The sequence below is a fragment of the Typopeltis vanoorti genome, chromosome 16 (assembly GCF_054136105.1).
Source record: "Typopeltis vanoorti isolate ZY-2024b chromosome 16, IOZ_Tvanoo_1.0, whole genome shotgun sequence".
In the NCBI taxonomy this organism is placed as follows: Eukaryota; Metazoa; Arthropoda; class Arachnida; order Uropygi; family Thelyphonidae; genus Typopeltis; species Typopeltis vanoorti.
Genome location: NC_143564.1, coordinates 30750498 through 30770069, shown reverse-complemented (window position 1 = coordinate 30770069; position 19572 = coordinate 30750498). Strand labels below are relative to the sequence as shown.

Sequence of the window (19572 nt, the reverse complement as noted above, 5' to 3'; positions counted from 1 at the left end):
CTATTCCTGAATAAAAATGAATATTCTGTGTATTATAAGACGTTGTTGATCTACAACAAAATACCTACAGATTGATAAGACAGAAGAACTGCTGATACTAAAAAAAAAAAACCTAAAAATAATGAATTTAGGATTCCCAAAAGTATGGATAATTTTGATAATGATTGGATGTTATGTATACTGAGTCTCAGTAAACAAAATAATATTCTTGGAAAACGGAGCGGAATATACACAAACCAGAGAAATGTGCAACAAATTTTATAAGATGATTTGCTGCTCCATCAAACCATATTTATTCCTGCAATACTCTCTCTCTCTCCATAAGTTTTTTTTAAAATTATGCCATCATAAATTCACTTATTCATGTTTAGAATTTATAGGATCGTGCTATTCGCTCTACCCAGCAACTTATAGGACACGAATATCACAAATGATAATTATTCATTTATCATTAATGAAAGTGTTTCTATTCACACTTATCCTTTCCTATTCTCACGTCTTATAAATGATGGTTCACATATTTTCATCTTTGAGTATTTCAAATATACCAACCAAATATAGCATTCTCCTTCATTGTTGTTTTCTAATAAATCCTAAAACAAATTGTCCCCCCCCCCCACTCTATGCAGAAGTATTCAAAGTTATCCAGCAATTAATTGCATTGGACCAATTAGGATGAGCGCTGATGCACTATGCCCTCTCAACTTTCATACATCGATAAAATGTAATCACATGGTCATGGGCATCTGCAGGGGGGATGCCACCCCCCTGGGATCGATTAAAAAATTGAACAATTTTTGTTCAATTGAATTATAATCGGAAAATTGATTGAGATATGTAATCTTACACTCTCGACCCTGGGAATGCTTTTTCTGTCTCTTAAAATATTATGGGTTGGCCTGTTTCGGCCCACGGTGGGGTAGCCATAGAACAAGTGTTTTATTGCTGCAATGAAACGTGTTCCTGTTTTTGGTTCATCTTTTTCTGATTTGTGAACAGTGACCGGTTAGTTTGCCCTCTGTGTCTAGTGAGTTTCTGAGTGAAGTGTAAATTTATAGTGAAACAAATTTAAACAGAAAAATAAATTTTTAAAAGGTAAGTGTATGTAATTTAATATTATTTTACTTGTTAGTTAGTTTTATGATTTTTTTTTTGCTTTTAAACTGAAATAATTTAATTTAGGGTTAATTAATTAGTTGATTTTTAATAAAATATGCTGGTCAATTTTTTATATATGAAATTGTGCTAAAAACTATTAAATCCGATTCACATGTAAAAATAAGGATGTTCCTTATCTTTATAAGACCTCACTTGGACTGTTGTACTTAGGTCTTGTCTCCTGGTTTCCGTTGTGATTCTGATACAGTGGAGAGAGAGAGAGAGAGAGAGAGAGAGAGAGTGCAAAGGTGAGTGTGCTAAAAGTGATATCAGGATTGTAGAATACTGATTATGAAGACAGATTGAGTATTTGTAGACTGCAAACACTAGCAAACTGCAGAAAATTGGGTGATATGATCGAGACTTATAAACTTTTGAAAGGATCATACAGGATTTCAGTTGATGGAATTTTTATTATGGAGAGTGGGGAAAGGACATGAAGGCATCCTTAGAAGCTGAGAATGTATGCTGCTTAAGATGTGAAGGATATGTTTTTCCTCTCATATTGGTGTGTGATAGAAATGGATTTGCCATTGCATGTTGAGTGTGCAAACAGTGTGAATGAATTAAAGAATAAGTATGATAGCTGGTGTGTGTGGTATGTGGTCTCCCCTGATGAGTCCCTGACTCACCAGAAGTATCTTAATAATAATAAAATCAGCAAACAAAAAAAAAATCCCAAAGAGAGTGAAAATATGCAGAAACAATACCCATATAGATTTCTATAGATTCTCCATTCATCTGCATCATAATTGAAGAATCTATAGAACAGTTGAAACAATTTCTAGTGATGATGGCAAATTAAATTTCGAAATAAACAGCAGAATTAGCAAAGTTTGGTATGGTAAAAAGTTAACTGAATAAATTTATATGGAATAAGAGAGATTAGTCAAAACACTAAACTATCTGAATACAAACCAGTTTTAACTTATGGATCTGAGAGCTAGGTTAAAAATAAAATTCTTGATCAAAGACAGGAGACCACAGATACAAGAGTGTTGAGAAAGATTAGGGGACTGAACAGATGGAATGGCAGTATCATTAAGAAATTGGGGATATTAAGGAAAGAAATTGACATTGTTAGCATTCAGATGGAATGCAGAACTAATCTCAGGTGACATAGCCACATAAGCAGAATGGAGAAAGGAAAGATTAGCAAAACAAGTGTTCTTTGCCAGGATGGCAGGGAAAAGACCCAGTGGAAGACCAAGATGCATGAGGATCAACAGAGTAAAAGTTGCTTAGTAGACAGAAATATAAGAGCTGATAATATTGGAATGTTGATAGATAACAAGCTAATTTGAAGGAAAATTGTTGATAGGAAGTTAGTGCTACATGAAAAAGTTACATCATTACTATCATAATATCCTGTATACCCCCCCCCCTCCCTGAGGGTGTATATCAGGAATTTGATTTTTTTTTAAAAAACTTTTATTGCTTAATTTCTTAAAATTTGTTATTTGTGCGTAACATGTAATTTATTAATTTATCCATTGATTAATTTTTTTTTATGTTGTGTACTGCAATAAACTTTTTGGACGGTACAGTATGACTTTTGTTCTCCTTGTATCAATAAGTTCCCAACCAATCAATCAATCTGATATATTTTTTATATATATTTTCTTCAGGCTTAGATGATCTAGCCAAGAGATGCCAGGAATATTATAATCAGGGGTGTAGATTTGCAAAGTGGCGCTGTGTGTTGAAAATTCGTGAACGGACTCCATCACCACTAGCCATTCTTGAAAATGCCAATGTTCTAGCTCGTTATGCATCTGTGTGCCAGCAGGTAAGATTATAAAACTGGAATTTTCAGGACATGTATGAGATAATGACAATTACATAGTTATTTTATAGGATAACTCAGTAGGAAAGCCATATTTTGCATTTTGTAAGTTAGTAACTATTAAATAATTCATAGTGCTTTAACTATAGGCTACTGCAATGTTCTTATATGGTTTAGCGCTTAATATACGCAAAATATATTAAGAGTGAATATCTTGTGCATATTTTCCATGGTTGGAAGAAATGCCAATGTTACTTCTAGTGGTAAGATGTCTTGCATCACCCTGCGAAACACAAATGCCCTGCTTTCTGGAGTTGGGAAGTGGCTACTGCCCTGTTTCATATCCAGATTAGGATATTCAGTTTGTCTCCTCCTTTCTTCTAACATGTAATGTGAATAGCTTCACCATGAGTGTATTCTCAGCACACAATTGTTAATGAATTAGGGAGCTGTCACCACCTCCATTTGCAATCACAGCAATAAAGTAGTTTGTGGGGTTTATTGCTGAATAGTACATGGAATTAAGCTAAATAGTTGTGTGCGTGCGTGCTCTGAAGATTCCCAACAATCAGTTGGCAGATAATTCTGCTTACTTTACCAGATCACTTGTTGGAGATATAATATTTTGCAGTGACACGTTCAAGGCCATTTTGTTAGTCAGGAGTCTGAGCACTTATCATATGGGTGAAAAATATGAACAACTACTTTCATATTTATTGTGGAAGCTTTTGCCATTTTTTTTGTATTTTATTTAAAAAAAAGAAAGAAAAAATACTATCCAAACAAGCCAAAATAATACCAGAATTTCATCCAATTAAAAATGGCTTTCACATCTATTTCATCAGCATCTAGAGGATAAGAGTACAAACATTCATGATGTTCACCATCACTATGTACAGGCATTCTGATCTGATCTGTCATTCCTAACCAAATCCCTTGGCTTTCTCCACGATTGCAGTCCACCTTGGAAATTGCAAATACATTTTGCATGATTCCTTCTGTAAAAGGGGAAGAATATGTGCTTGTCAGTTTGGATTTTCCTTGGTGAAAACTATTAAACCTGGAATCTCTGGTTCAAGATTTCCTTACCTCATTTTAACTTTCATTTACTTTTTTTACTGCTCTCCTAAGTCAGACAACAATTGTGCTGCCATCTTTGACTATCTCTAAATGTTGATTTCCAGTCTAATTAATTACCCATTGTGATGTGTTATCTTCCTAGAAGCCTTTAATATTCATAACACAAAACTGGATCCAAATCAGAATCTGCATCATTTGCTATCAGTAGTTTAGTCTGCCAACCCGAATATCAATCTTCATCATTCTTCTAACACTTAGGATCTTTTTCTTAACAAGCTCTCCTCCACATGCACTGGTAGATAGACATCTGCTCATGTTTTAGAAAATCCAGTCCATGTTTTATGCATATCTCCTTGTTAAACTGTGAATGAAATTATTTTGTATGTTTTTATTCTTCATTCACATTTAACATAATCTGCCATATCCTAAGCAAGACTTGTTATATATTATTTGTTAGTCTTTTGCTTAAGATTTATTATTCTTGAATTTTATCAATTATTATTTAATTATATAATTTTAAGATATGTCATGATAATGGAAGGATTTTGTAGAAAATACCATTTATTTTATTGCTATATTCCTTCAGTAATATTATAAGATATTCTATGTATGTAACTTTTATGTGCCTTATGTGAACTGTAATATATGTTTTATTTATTATATTTGTAAATGAAAGTGAAGGAAAAATTAAGTAACTGTAATATTTTTTATTGTTATATTTCATTATTGAGTGTAAAAGTATAATATTATGTAATGTTTGTTTTGATCGTTGCCATGGAGACAGAAATAAAATGGAACGTGCAAGCTGCGGTAATTGGAAGTAAGGAATTAATGAGTTGGACGAGTGAACAAGTTTAGTCGGGAAGAAGGAATGTATAAATGGAAGGTGAAAGTAAAGGACTCTCAAGGGCGACTGTGAGTAAAGTCAGCGGTACCAGTAATAGGAATTTTAGTGCCTTAATAGGATTAAAAGATTGGAAGGTTAATAGGCATTCCAGAATAATTCCTCTAAGTTCTAGAATTACTACTTATTCCTTTGTCGCTTTGAAGAAGGATTATGCAAATCTCAATGTGTTATGCAGTAGGATACATGGAATAATTATTCTGTCTTATAGCAAGTCCATCAAGATTTGAGCAGCGCAATAAATAATAATTCAGTTATCTCCATGAAGAATTCTTTTGAATAGTGTTGCTTCTGAGTAATAAGTGAATATAGTTTTGAAATGTGCTCACATTGAATCTGATGTGCTAAGGATTAATCCTGGTAAGAACAGTCCTACTTTATTTTTTTTCTGTGTGAAGATTTAAGTAATAGCTCAGTCTCGAATATCCTAACACTTACTGTGGCGTTTTGCTGAGTTTAGCCAAGTCAGAAGCTTAAAAGTAATTCCCCTTGAAGTAATATCTGCCACCATTAATAATTCAATAAGTTCTTGCTGACTAAGTGTAAAATTATAGAATGCAACTGAGTTATACTAGTAAATTTATTTACTAAGAAATTCTGAAATTTTGAACTGTGCGAACAATTTTTATTATTAGGAGAACTATGAATTTAGTATCTGAAGATATGATGTTTGATTCTATGTGAATGTTTTGACCTGAAGAACTAAGTCAATTGTATTGTCTTATTTTCAGAGTTATAATTTTATGTACTTGTCATATAATCTTGAATTAAATGTTTTGTTTTATTAACTTCAATATTGTGTGTGCCTGATTCTTTTTCATTGCACCGTTCATAAAAAGTTCGGATCTTGTGGGAGCCTTAAGTGTAAAATATTAAATTCGGCCTATATGATTAATGAGACTGCTAAATTAATTGAAGATTGATTCTACTATTTTACATAGGCCAATCTAAATATAGGGTGGCACAGTATAAATATAAATTTCCCCATATTTTGAATAGTAATTAACCAGCAATTAATTGATTTTATTAAGAACAACTTTACAACAAGAGTGGATTCAAAAGTAGGAAATACGTTCCAACACTCCTTTTTAATAAATTTATCTTCTCTCAGCCTCATGTTCTGCAGCTCTACAGAGGTTGGATGACTTCCAGGATTTTTCTTATCCATGATCAGATTCCATAATCCTGTTTCAAACACTTACGCTGATAATCCTTATCAGGTCTTAGGACTCTCATTTCACTGCACACTCCTAGCCTTTAAACCAGTCCCTGATTTCTACAGATGTGGCTTTCAAATCATATATCATATGATTTAGTGGCTTACATCAACTTAGTCTTCTCACTCAGCATACACGACAGCCCAAAGCAAGTGTAAGAAATTTATCAGCAGACTTCTTAAAAGGGCAAAATGCAGTAAGCTTGCCTCCTCAACTGGCAAGCAGCCCTTTGGTCCTTTGCTTATGGCTGCTGGGCATAACTTTCGCCTTCCTTTGTTTCTACATCTCGTATCCTGATGTTACCATGGTAACGTCATCCAAAGAAAAAGTAGACCTCTTGGCATTAATCTTTCCTACAACTCTTCATATAGCTGACCAAAGCAAATAACTTACAATACTACCAACTGTTTACTATATGACTTCTGTCTTTTGTTTCTGAAGGACTTGGGCTTCAGGATTAATACCCATCCTACATTGCCTATATAAGCTATTATTCATCTGGCATTTTTCCAATGGCATGAAAACAAAAATTTATCCAGCCTATCCCTAAAAAAGGAAAACAAGTCTGCCATCAGACTATCATCCCATTGCTTTCATCACAGACTATCGAAATTGATGGAGAGGGTCATCAGCAACCAGCAGTTCTTAACTACATTGGAGACCCATCAATTAATTTGTCGATCACCAGTATAGATTTACTACCATTCTCATCTTTGAACGCCGGCTATGGAAAGGTCTGAAAAGATTTTTTTTCCCCTTCCCTAGAGTGAAGTGTTTCAGATATGAAATTCATCTTATTTTATATTAAATACATTAATTTCAAATTTATCAGCTTCTTAGTAAAATAAGACACAAGAAATAAAAGCATCATTGGCTGTACCATTCTGGACAGTGATATCTTCATGCTGGTTAAAAATACAAGTGTATGTACAGAGGGATTGAAATTGGAAGTGATCGTCACTTGGTTTTAATTAGGATAAAAATGAATGTACATTGAAAAGAACAGTATGTAAGAAAGTTTTAAAAAAAATTCAAGTTGTGCAGCTTTTACAAGTAAACTGTAGATGCAATTATACAAACATTATTGAAGAAAAAAATGAAACAGTGAAAACAAAAGACAAACTTTGGAGTCTTAATGGTAAGCTCTGAAGAAAACACTGATTCAGCTAGGGGTGCATGTCATTAAGTTGTCTGCAAGGATAGAAAAGTAAGAACACCATAGTGGATACAAGAAGTTAAAAAAAAAACAGTTGTAGAAAGGAAGAAGGCATACTGAAAGTTGGTTACTAGCAAATAAGTTGGGATATGCTGTAAAAGAACAGAGAGAAAAATGCAAGAGATCTAAGCTGCATATAAAAGTAGCTACGCAAAAGTCACGGGAGGACTAAATATCATGAAGATGGCAAAATCTTCCAGAGGTTATTGAAAAAGCTTAGAAATGGGGAAAAGCATACTGTACAAGGAATCACTTTTACATCCAAAGATGAAAACAGAAGATAAGGATATCCTAGATGTCTGAAATAATTATTTTGAAAGACCGTTAAATGAAACAAACAGTGAGAGAGAGCAATAGTACAAAATTTTCAAGAGAAATACAAGCAGGAGTACATGTCAGTACTTAGGTAAAAAAAAAAAAACATCAAAAGCTTGCAAGTGGAAAGACAGCTTGAGTGAATAATATTTGATCTGAAATGCTTAAATATGGAGGCATGAAAGTTTGGTAGTAGCTTTATACATAATTCAGAGAGCCTGGTCATTTGTTTTATTAAGTGTTCCAGGTAAGATAAGATTTCTGCAAACATACTTAAAAAGAGGTTGAGAAAAATCTGGAAGAGAAACTTCCAGAACAAACTGGATTTTGGCCAGACAATTGTCAAGATCAGATTTTCACGTTGACAAATGGTTAAGCAATCATTGCAATGTATAAAAAGATCTGTACTTCGGTTTTGTAGATCTGGAAAAGGCATATAACAAGGTGCCCAGAGAAAGCTTTTCAAAATACTACAATAAATGGAACATTATACAGAGCAATATTTAGTCTATATTTAAGTTGTAAATCAGTAGTTTGAAGGAAACACAAGAAGATGGTTTGATGTAATATCAGGGGTAACACAAGGATGCACATTATCTCTGCTCGTATTCTCCATCTATGTGGATCTCATTATGAAAGAAAGTGGCATTAAACCCGATATTAGAATCAGATATCAAACTTAGATCTTTGCTTTATACAGATGATATTATATTCCTATACACACCCAGCGCAAGTCTCCAGAATTTGCTAACTAAATTGAATAACAGTTGTAACTAATTTGATATGAAAATCAGTAACAAAAAGATCATCAAATTCCTGACATGTACCCTCAAGGGGTGTATAGGATATGATAGTACTACATGAAAAATTTACATCATTACTAACTTCCTATCTACAATTTTCCTCCAAATCAGTCTGTTACTTGTCAAGACTCCAACATTACCAGATCTTATATTTCTCTCGTCTAAGGCACTTTGTGCTGTATCAGTCCACCTATATCTTGGTCTTCCTCTGGGTCGTTTTCCTGCCAACCTGGCAGAGAACACTTGTTTTGCTAATCTTTCCTCGCCCATTCTGTTTAAGTGACCATACCACCTGAGATTTAGCTCTGCTAACACATTCCTGAATGCTGACAATGTCAAGTTCTTTCCTAATGTTCTCGTTTTTAATATGATATTGCCATTGATGCCATCTGTTCATGCCTATAATCTTTCTCGGGACTCTCATATCTGCGGTCTCTAGTCTTTGGTCAAGTGTTTTACTTCTGACCCAGCTCTCAGATCCATAAGTTAAAACTATTTTGAACACTGTCTTTTATACAGCTAATTTAGTGTTCTGACTAATTTCTCTCTTATTCCATATGAATTTATTCAATCGACTTTCTACCATACCAGCTTTGATTCTGTTGTCTATTTCTATATTTAATTTACCATCTTCCCTAAAAATCGTGCCTAAGTAGCTGAAATATTTTACTTGTCCCACAGGTTCCCCGTTCACAACACAGTTGACATCGGAAAGACTTTTAATGGGATTTTATTGATCAAGTGCATATAATAAACAACTATGTTATACCAACTAGTTTCACCAACTAAGGTTATTGGCATCTTCAGGGTACATAACTGATGTAAGGCACTAAAAAGTAAAAAATTGTTACAAACTATAATCAACAGATTCCAATTATATTAAACAAAGAACAGAGTGCATACAATACATGCATAGAGCATACACGGTATCACTTGTTATTTAGGAACATTCTATAGTTGGCACTATAATTCAGTTCTGGCGAGTTGAAGGATCTTCCAGATTATTGGCAAGATTAGTCCTTGGTTCCTGTTAAGGTTTTGTATACAGCGGGCAACTGTTGTGGCCTCCTTAAAAATTCGGGAGTGGAAGACCTCCTCCATGTAAGAAATTGTGCTTCTATCCCACTCTATGGTATGGTTCTTTCTTGAGAAATGGAAAGCTAACCCTGATTTTTCTTCTTTGTTGTTATTATTGACGTCACCTATGTGTTCTTTTTGCCTAATTTCAAGGCTCCTTGAAGTTTGGCCAATGTAATTCAAGCTGCACGAGCAGGGTATGTTATAAACTGGAGTTTATAACATACCTACAGTTCAGAGAAAAGTATCTTGTGGACGAGTCTTCGAGGAAATCCATTCATGGTAAGGTTGGTGGATATCAGGGATAGTTCTTCCTGGAGGTCTTATTGATCTGTTTTAAGGAGAGAGGCACGGTTCTTCAACATGTTTACAATACTAAGTTTCTGAGAAATGTGGTCGCAGGAAGTGAAATGTAAATAACTTCCTGTATTGGTAGGTTTGCGATAAACTGAGAGGTTGATACCACTATTCGGAAGCTTCTTAATTAAAGTGTCCAGAAATGATAATTGGTTATCTTTTTCAAGTTCTAGAGTGAATTTGACTGTGTGGTGTAGGGAGTTGATTTTGTTAAGAAAGTCAAACAGGTCCTTTTTTGTGTGGTTCCAAACGATAAAGATATCGTTCACGTATCTCCACCATACTGTGGGTTTAGGGTCTGTTTGAGTTAAGATTTTACTTTCAAAATCCTCCATAAAGAGATCAACACAAGATGGAGAGAGGGGCTACCCATTGCAAGGCCAGTCAGTTGCTGATATATGGTTTTATTCCATAAGAAAAAGTTTGATGTTAAACAATGACGGAACAGAGAAGTAATGTCTTGTGGGAGCAAACTACCTAAAATGTTGATGACTTCCTCCACAGGGATGTTAGTGAATAGAGATGTAACATCCAGGCTGGCGAGTAAATCCGTATTGGAGATAGAGATGTTGTTCAGTTTCTCAACGAAATGTTGCGAATTCCATATATAAGTATCTGAATTATGGATGTGTGGTTTGAGGAGGCCTGCCAGGTGTTTAGATAACAGATAAGTTGGCAAATTGATTCCATCCACAATCGGGCGTAGTGGTATTCCATTTTTATGTACCTTAGGAGCACCATATAGTCTTGGTGTTAGTGGATGCATGGATTTCAATCTTTGTTTTAAGTCTATAGACCAGTTCACCATGTGATGTATTAAATCGTTGGTATCATTGTGGTTCTTTAATGTTGGGTCTGTGACTAGGACATGGTAGGTTGATGTATCCGACAGTAAGCTCTTAATCTTATCTTCGTAATTACTGGTGTTTAAATTCACTGTTGAATTTCCCTTATCTTTCAATATGATAATGTCTTTCTTTTTCTTCAAACTATACAGTGTTCTTTTTTCCAGAGTAGTGATGTTTTTGTTAGGAGTTCTGGAAGATGAGAGGATGATACTACTTTTTAATCTAATATCATTAGCTAAGGGTTCTGGTAACGACGAGACTGCCTTTTCTATATTACAAATGATATCCACTTTAGGGACATTATTTTTTTTTAACAGTTGATATTTTCAACAATTCTACTTATTTTCATTGTCTTTTTAATGCTGACCTTCATACCATATCTATTACAACAGTTATTCAATTTAGTCAGGGAATCTTGCAAACTTGTAGCAGATTTATTCAGAAGTATAACATCATCTGCATAAAGCAAAGAGCTGACATTAACATCTCCAATTCTGATATCATGTTTAATACCACTTTCCTTCATAATGTGATCCATATAGATAATGAATAACAGAGGGGGATAATGTACATCCTTGTCTCACACCAGATTTAACATTAAACCATCTTCCTGTACATCCTTCAATTCTAACTGCTGAATTACAACTCAAATACAGACAAAGTATTGCTTGATATAATGCCCCATTGACATTATATAATTGTAGCGTATTGAATAGCTTCTCTCTTGGCCCCTTGTCATATGCCTTTTCCAGATCGAAACTTAAATATAGATTTTTGTTATATTCCCATGCTTTCTCAACTATTTGTCGTAAAGTGAAATCTTATCCTGATAGCCTCTATTCAGATTGAATCCAGCTTGTTCTTCGCCAAGCTTTTCTTCCACAATTCTTCTCAACTGTTGCTCAAGTATACTTGCATAGATCTTGCCAGGAACACTCAGTAGGGAAATACCTCTGTAATTCTCATATTCAGTTTTATTTCACTTTTTATATATGGGCACTATTAGAGCTCTACTCCAATCATTAGGATTTGTCTCTCTGTCCAGGCTTTCTGAACTATGTAGTGGAGCCACTGTAAGACTTTTATACCACCATACTTCAGCATTTCTGGTCGAATATCATGAACTCCTTAAATTATACATGTTTTGGTCATAAAGTATTACAAAATGAAGATTTATTGTTACATAGACCATATATTTACAACGTACTTAACCTCTTACAAATTGCCTACCGGTTTCGCTAGGCAATTTGTAAGAGCGGGTCAGTTACTAGCGAAACCGGTAGGCAATTTGTAAGAGCTTAAGTACGTTGTAAATATATGGTCTGTGTAACAATAAATCTTCATTTTATCATGAACTCCTGTTGCCTTTCCACATTTCAAGCCTTTGATGCCTTTTTCTAATTCAAGTATGGATATGTATACCTGTTGAATGTTTTTTACCACTGTGCTATCACTGCTTGTTTCATTTACTTTTTCTGCTGTTTTCATATCACATTTATCATCTCTTACTCCTTTTACAGCACTCTTTCCTCCATTTCTAAGCTTCTTCAACAACCTCCAGAATATCTTGCCACCTTCTTGATATTTATTTTCTATGTTCTTGCCAAAGTCCTCTCGTGAGTTTTGTTTAGCTAGTTTTACACAGTGTTTTGCTTTCTTACATTTGTCTCTGTATTCTCTAAGAGCAAAAGCTGACTTATTTGCCAGGAACTTTTGATATTCTTTCTTCTTTTCCTTCACTGCCTCTTTAACTTCCTGTGTCCACCATGGAGTTCTGATTTTTCTATCCTTGCAGACAACCCCACCACATGCATCTCTGGCTGAATCAATCAGGGTTTTCTTCAAGGCGTGCCACTGAATCTCCAAGGTTTGGTTCCTGTTCTCAAACTCTTATTTTTTCTTGAATAATGTTTGTGTATTTTAGTCTACATTTCACATCTGAGAGCTGCTCAACTTTTATTCGCTTTAAAACTTTCTTACATGTTATTCTTTTCAATATGAAATTCAATTTTATCTGCTCAAGACTAAATACTGATTGTTTCCAATTTCAAATCCTCTGTATGCTTTGGTGTCCTGCACCAGGCAGAAAACATCACTATCAACAATAACATAGTCAATGAGACTTTTCTTATTCCTTGCCTCTTCTCTCCATGTGAATTTGTGCACATTTTTATGTTGGAACGTTGTGTTAGTAATAACCAGTCCATGTCCTGAGTAGAAATCCGACAGGTATTTGCCATTATTATTAGCTTTGCTCTTTTCCCCAAATTTTCCAAAAACATTTTTGTATGTCTCACAATCATTTCCTACTCTGCTATTTAGATCCCCAACAAGGACCAACTTTTCTTTTTCATTGTGTCAGTTGCTATTTTCTAAAGCCTCAAAAAATTCCTCCAATTCTATTTTAGTAGAACCTTCTGTGGGACCATAGGCACAAATAAGTCTCCTTGTTCAGTTCCCCATTCTCATCTTTGCCCACATTACTCTACTTGAGACTGACTGCCATTCAAGAAGATTAGCCTCGTATTTTGTGTTGAATACTATGGCTACTCCTTCTTTTCCTTGATTGTCATTGCCTGAATATATCATTTTGTATTTATTGCTCAGAAAGATCTCACCAGTTGTCTTTTTTGTTTCAGTCACCCCTATTATGTCGATCTGGTACTTATCTAATTCCTCAGCTAGCTCCATTTCTTTGCCATTCAGGCTTCTTATGTTGATAGTACCGATCTTTAACTTTGATGTTGAGTTGGGATTTGTTCCAGTAGTTGACTTTTTACTATTCGCCATGGTTCTCTGGCGAAAACAACGGGAGGGCCTTGTTTAACTGGGCGATGCCCCAGCCGGTATGAAATTTTGTCGTGTTGTGCCATCATTTTGTATTTTGGTTTAACCAATAAGAATACAATTTGATCGGCTAAATACCAAATTGCCAGCCCATCCTCGTTCATTCAGTATCGAGATAGATATCCAACAGGGTGCACCACGAGAAGGTGAGGATTGGACATTTGGTCAGAAGCCTTTGTCAGTTCTTCGCATTCCTTTAAAGGCTATGTGGGGGTCTCTCTCTCAGTTATACAGCTTTGACCCTTAAGCACCTCTTAAATAAAAAGACCAAAAGTATGAAAATAAGCAAAAACATAGAAAACTTCAGTTCTATTATAATGGAAAAACTAGAACAAATAACATATTTCTGTTTAGGCACAGTTTTTAGTGAAGATGGAAAATTAACTTTGGAAATAAACGGAATAAGCAAAGTTGGTATGGTGAAGAGAGCCAACTGGATAAATTTATATTGAATAAGAGAGAAATTAGCCAAAACACCAAGCTAGCAGTATATAAGACTATGTTCAATCCAGTTTTAAGTTATGGATATGAGAGTTGGATTAGTAATAAAGCACTTAATGAGAGATAGACCTCATATCATATCACTGAAGTGTACTACTATCTACAGTCCAGAAATTCTCAGTCTTTCTTCATAATCAGTATTCCACAATCCTGTCACTTTTAATGCCCCTTTGTACTCTCCATTTTATCAAAATTGCCATGAAAGTCAGGAGACCAGACCCGTGCACAAGTGAAGTCTTATCAGTGCCTTGTCACGAGGCAAAATAACTTATCTTTACATGTCAAGGTTTGGCTCAGCATAACAGTTATCTTATGAGTTGTTTGCAATCTTTGCTATGTGGCCCTTGAATTCATCATCATCATCAAATTCCTGCCATGTACCATCAAGGGGTGTACAGGATATGACAGTACTACATGAAAAAATTACATCATTACTAACTTCCTATCTACAATTTTCCTCCAAATCGGTCTGTTACTTGTCAAGACTCCAACATTATCAGATCTTATATTTCTATCGTCTAAGGCACTTTGTACCGTATCAATCCACCTATATCTTGGTCTTCCTCTGGGTCGTTTTCCTGCCAACCTGGCAGAGAACACTTGTTTTGCTAATCTTTCCTCTCCCATTCTATTTAAGTGACCATACCATCTGAGATTAGCTCTGCTAACGCATTCCTGGATGCTGACAATGTCAAGTTCTTTCCTAATATCCTCATTTTTAATATGATATTGCCATTGATGCCATCTGTTCACGCCTCTAATCTTTCTCAGGACTCTCATATCTGCGGTCTCTAGTCTTTGGTCAAGTGTTTTACTTCTGACCCAGTTTTCAGATCCATAAGTTAAAATTGGTTTGAACACAGTCTTGTATACAGCTAATTTAGTGTTCCGACTAATTTCTTTCTTATTCCATATGAATTTATTCAATTGACTTCCCACGATACCAGCTTTGCTGATTCTGTTGTCTATTTCTATATTTAGTTTACCATCTTCAGTAAAAATTGTGCCTAAGTAGCTGAAATGTTTTACTTGTTCCACAGGTTCTACATTCACAACACAGTTGACATTTTCAATGATTCTGCCTATTTTCATTGTCTTTGTCTTTTTATTGCTGACCTTCATACCATATCTATTACAACAGCTATTCAATTTAGTCAGAGAATCTTGCAGACTTGTAGCGGATTTATTTAGAAGTATAACATCCGCATAAAGCAAAGAGCTGACATTAACATCTCCAATTTTGATATCAGGTTTAATACCACATTCCTTCATAATGTGATCCATATAGATAATGAATAACAGAGGGGATAATGTACATCCTTGTCTCACACCAGATTTAACATTAAACCATCTTCCTGTACGGCCCTTGAACTTAAACTTCTTATCTACTGAAACTCCAAGATCCTAGTTTGATCAGTTTCTTCTACTATAATCCCACCAATACAATATGACATTGAATATATCATCACAAATCATTCTGGAAATGCTACATGTCAGCTACATTCCTGATTATCCTGCCTAACTTTGCATTATCAGTGAAGTAGCAGTATATCACCTGTCAAATCTTTTCCAATGTCAATACTGTTATAGATTGAATAACAATGGACCAAGGACTTTCTCTTGTGGTACACTATTGATTACCTTAAATTTTGCACTTTCATCTCAGATGTACTACTTTTTGATATTTATCAGTCAGCCATCCTCTTATCCATACTAATATTTTATAATTCAGTCTCATATTCTCCAATTTTATGCAACAGTCTTTTATGCTGCATTCTGTCAAGTCTTGGAAAAATCCAAAAGTATCATGGTATATCCATTTCCCTTGTCTAACTCAAAGTAACATCTTAGAAAGTTGCTGAAACATGACTATCTTTCTAAACCCCATGTTGTTCACTGCAGAGTATAGATTTTTCTGTAACCCACTTCTGTATGAGAGCCCAAACCAATTTTTCCAAAATATTTTCCAAGAATAAGTGGCAACATATTGAAAATACCAGATTCCTTATCTTTTTCTTGAGTTGAAAGATAATAAACATGGATTCTAACAAATTTATTAGAGAATTTTATGACTTCAACTATACTGTAGTGTGCAATTTATGCAGTTTAACAGGGAACCTTTCGACAGCAAGTGTGTTAAAGGTTATTTCTGAACTAAGAATGACAATTGATTGTTTGTTTTGCATTGTTACATTTTAAATTTAATGCTTGTTTGTTGTTTGCATTGTGATAAAGATGCATTATGAAATATTTTGAACATTATGAACTTTTTAATTACTACTTATTAATCTTTTAATTTGCTGTCTCTTTGAATATGAATCTGCCACAGCCATCTCTGAAGACTGTCAATATCTTGCCTAAATATTTTTGTTCTTTAATTTACAGAATAGAATTGTCCCTATTGTGGAACCAGAAATTCTTCCTGATGGTGAACACGATCTAGTTCGTACTCAGAAAGTAACTGAGAAAGTATTAGGTGCAGTATATAAGGCATTGAATGACCACCATATTTTCCTGGAAGGTACCCTCTTAAAACCTAATATGGTGACTGCTGGGCAGAGTTGTACTAAAAAGTACACCTTTCAAGAAAATGCTCAGGCTACTGTAACTGCTCTTCAAAGAACTGTGCCTGCTGCTGTTCCAGGTAGGCAGGTATTTATGGTGCCGTTTCATAAACCATTTAACTCATTTCGTGTTTGACATGTTGAACATGGATCTTTTTTCCATCCATGAGAAAGTGTGTATAATTATTGTATTTGCCAGCTTATAAGATGCATCCCCTTTTTTGTACACATTTTTTAGGGGAAAAAAACTTTATCACTGAATATTATAATGAATTTACAGTATTTCAAATATAAAGTAATAAGTAGGTCTACTTTCAACAAATACCTAATCCAACTAGGAAACCTTTTAATCTTCTTCGTCAAAACCTAGAAATTCATCTCCAGAACTAAATGAAGAGACACTTGAAACTTCTAAATCCGAGTCCTCATACAACAAATTGTCCTCTGCATAACTAATTCCATACTTCTTAAATGATTCAACCACTGTCTCAGTTTTCACAGCATCCCATGAAACTTTAACCCGCTCAGAAACTTGTGAAATGCTAGGCCTCTTCCTTCTTCTTGGTGGTGTAACCTCAAAATCTGAAGACTGCATTCAGCTGTTCCACTTGTCCTTCATAAATCCTTTAAATTTATTAATACAGACATCTGAAGGTTGAAGCTAACTAGTAAGACCTCTTGGAATTACAGCTGAGTTTTCAATTCCTTGAGTTGATTTTTAACATCTTCTGTTCTGTGAGTATCGTTGTATAAGACGCACCCTATTTTTCAGAACTATTTCCAAAGAAAAAAAGTGCATGTTATATGCCAGCAAATACTGTAATTAACAAACTTTCACATAATACTGTTGCATTCAAGTAAAATAGTTTTTTTTAAAAATCAGATTGAGAGTTCCTTTTTATCTTTTGAGTTATAAAGATTCGATATTGCATCACATTTAATTATTAAATGATACCTTTTAGTAGAGTAATGTTCACAAATTGCAGAAATAATGAATACAACTTCCTGTTATGGCATGTTGTCATATTTTTTTAACTTAATGGGATTAATATTAATTTTGATCTACAGAAATTAATTTTAGCCCTTACCCCATCCACTGGAAATGTGATTTTGTTAGATTTCGTGAAATTCATAAATATTCCAATTGGATACCATAGAACATCGCATTTCAATATAAAATACATTATTCTCTGCTAATGACTAAATACTAAATGATACTAATACCAAAAAAAAATACTAATGACTAAATGACCCATAGCAGTACTGTTTAGTCTGCAAATTTTTTCCTTGCCATATAAAGTAACCTGCATGCATAGTAAATTTGAAAATATTAAGGTGGGGGGAGGATTAGACTTTATTAAATCAAGAGCCTCTATTAGCGATATGTTAGTAAATAAAGACGTCATATCAAAACTAACCATTATGTCTGAATTTTAAAGGATGTTGTTTTTAACTAGTGATTTACAATGGATGGAATTTTTTTTTTTTTTTTATTTTTATAAAAGTAGAAGAGTTGCCAGTAAAGGGGACAGGAAAATTAGCTGACTGTTGATCAAGTTTAAAGGGGGACTGTCTATGCTATCAACTACAGGGCATAGGGGAATGTTAAATTTGTAGAGTTCAGGAACTCCATAAATACGGGGTGGTTTAACATAAAGAGGTTTTGTTGATGATTTCTTTGGGCAAAGAAGTCTACTTTTTATAAAAGGTTTTGTTCATTTCAGATTACTAGTTAAAAATTGCATCCTCAAAATTTCAGACATAATGGTTAGTTCCAATGTTTAAGTCTTTATTTGCTAATTCCACTAATAGACACTGTTAATTTAATAGTCTAATTTTCCCCATGATATCTTGTAATTATTCAAATTACATTACATGCAGATTACTTATATAGTGCTGCTATGGTCTCCCCGACCCCTGCCTTTTTTTTTTTATCCAATTCTTTTCTTGATTCTATTTCTCTTCTGATGCATCTTATGTTGATAGTGCTAATCTTGAACTCTGTTGTTTTACTGTTAATCCTGGTTTCATGACAAACAGTGGGATGGGGGCATTGTTTAACCAGACGATGCCCCACCTTTGGTCAGCTGAATCCTAAATTGCCAGCCCATCTTCATATGTTTACTATCTAGGCAGATACCTAACAGGGTTCACCACAAGGTGAGGATTGGTCAGTAGGTCAGAAGCCCTGGTCACTTCTCCACATTCCTTAAAATGCTATGTGGAGGTCTCCTCCCACTTATATAGCTTTGATCCTTAAGCACCAATAAGAAAAATAACCATTAAAATGTGTACAGTATGTTCTATAACAATGTTGAGCAAGGTGGCCATTATATTTGTCTATATTATTGTAGCCATCTCATATTTCACATGAGGTGTAACATTTCATATTTATTTTAATTAAAATGTACAACTTTTTCATTCCATGCTGCTTTTTTTTTTTTTTTTCAAAATAGTTGTCTGATGCTGGAACTAGTCTATTAGCTAAAGGCCATGACTTTGCTGTGGTACCAAAATGCATCCTGTATCTTGAATTTTTGCATAACATCGAATGCAATCTGTTGGGACTTTCCAGTAAAGATGCTAATAAACTATGCTTTGAAGTTGCTGCTTCACTTTTTTAAAAGCAAATTGCCTCCATGTAATTTATCGAGTGCTGAAACCCGGGTGCTAGCTTCATTAAGAAAAAATGGCAATATGTCTATTTTGAAAGCAGATAAAGGAAAAGCAGTAGTGGTGATGGATAAGGCTGACTATGAGAGAAAAATAGACATCCTTTTACAGGATGCCTCCACCTATCAAGAAATTAATTATAATCCTACAAAAATACAATTAAATAAGCTGCTTAATGAAGTTGTTAGCTGGGATCAAAATACTGTGATACTGTGTTATATGTATT

The 19572-nt window shown here is 34.4% G+C and overlaps 1 protein-coding gene across 2 annotated transcripts in view; it reads left to right on the top strand.

Moving 5' to 3' along the window:
* The window catches only part of Ald1 (fructose-bisphosphate aldolase), a 106918-nt gene that overhangs the window by 66858 nt on the left and 20488 nt on the right, over nt 1-19572 (top strand). For both annotated transcript variants that reach the window (XM_090406322.1, XM_090406321.1), the window contains exons 4-5: nt 2787-2947; nt 16495-16753. In XM_090406322.1, the coding sequence (XP_090262448.1) occupies nt 2787-2947; nt 16495-16753 (420 nt within the window). The remainder of the gene's footprint in view (nt 1-2786; nt 2948-16494; nt 16754-19572) is intronic.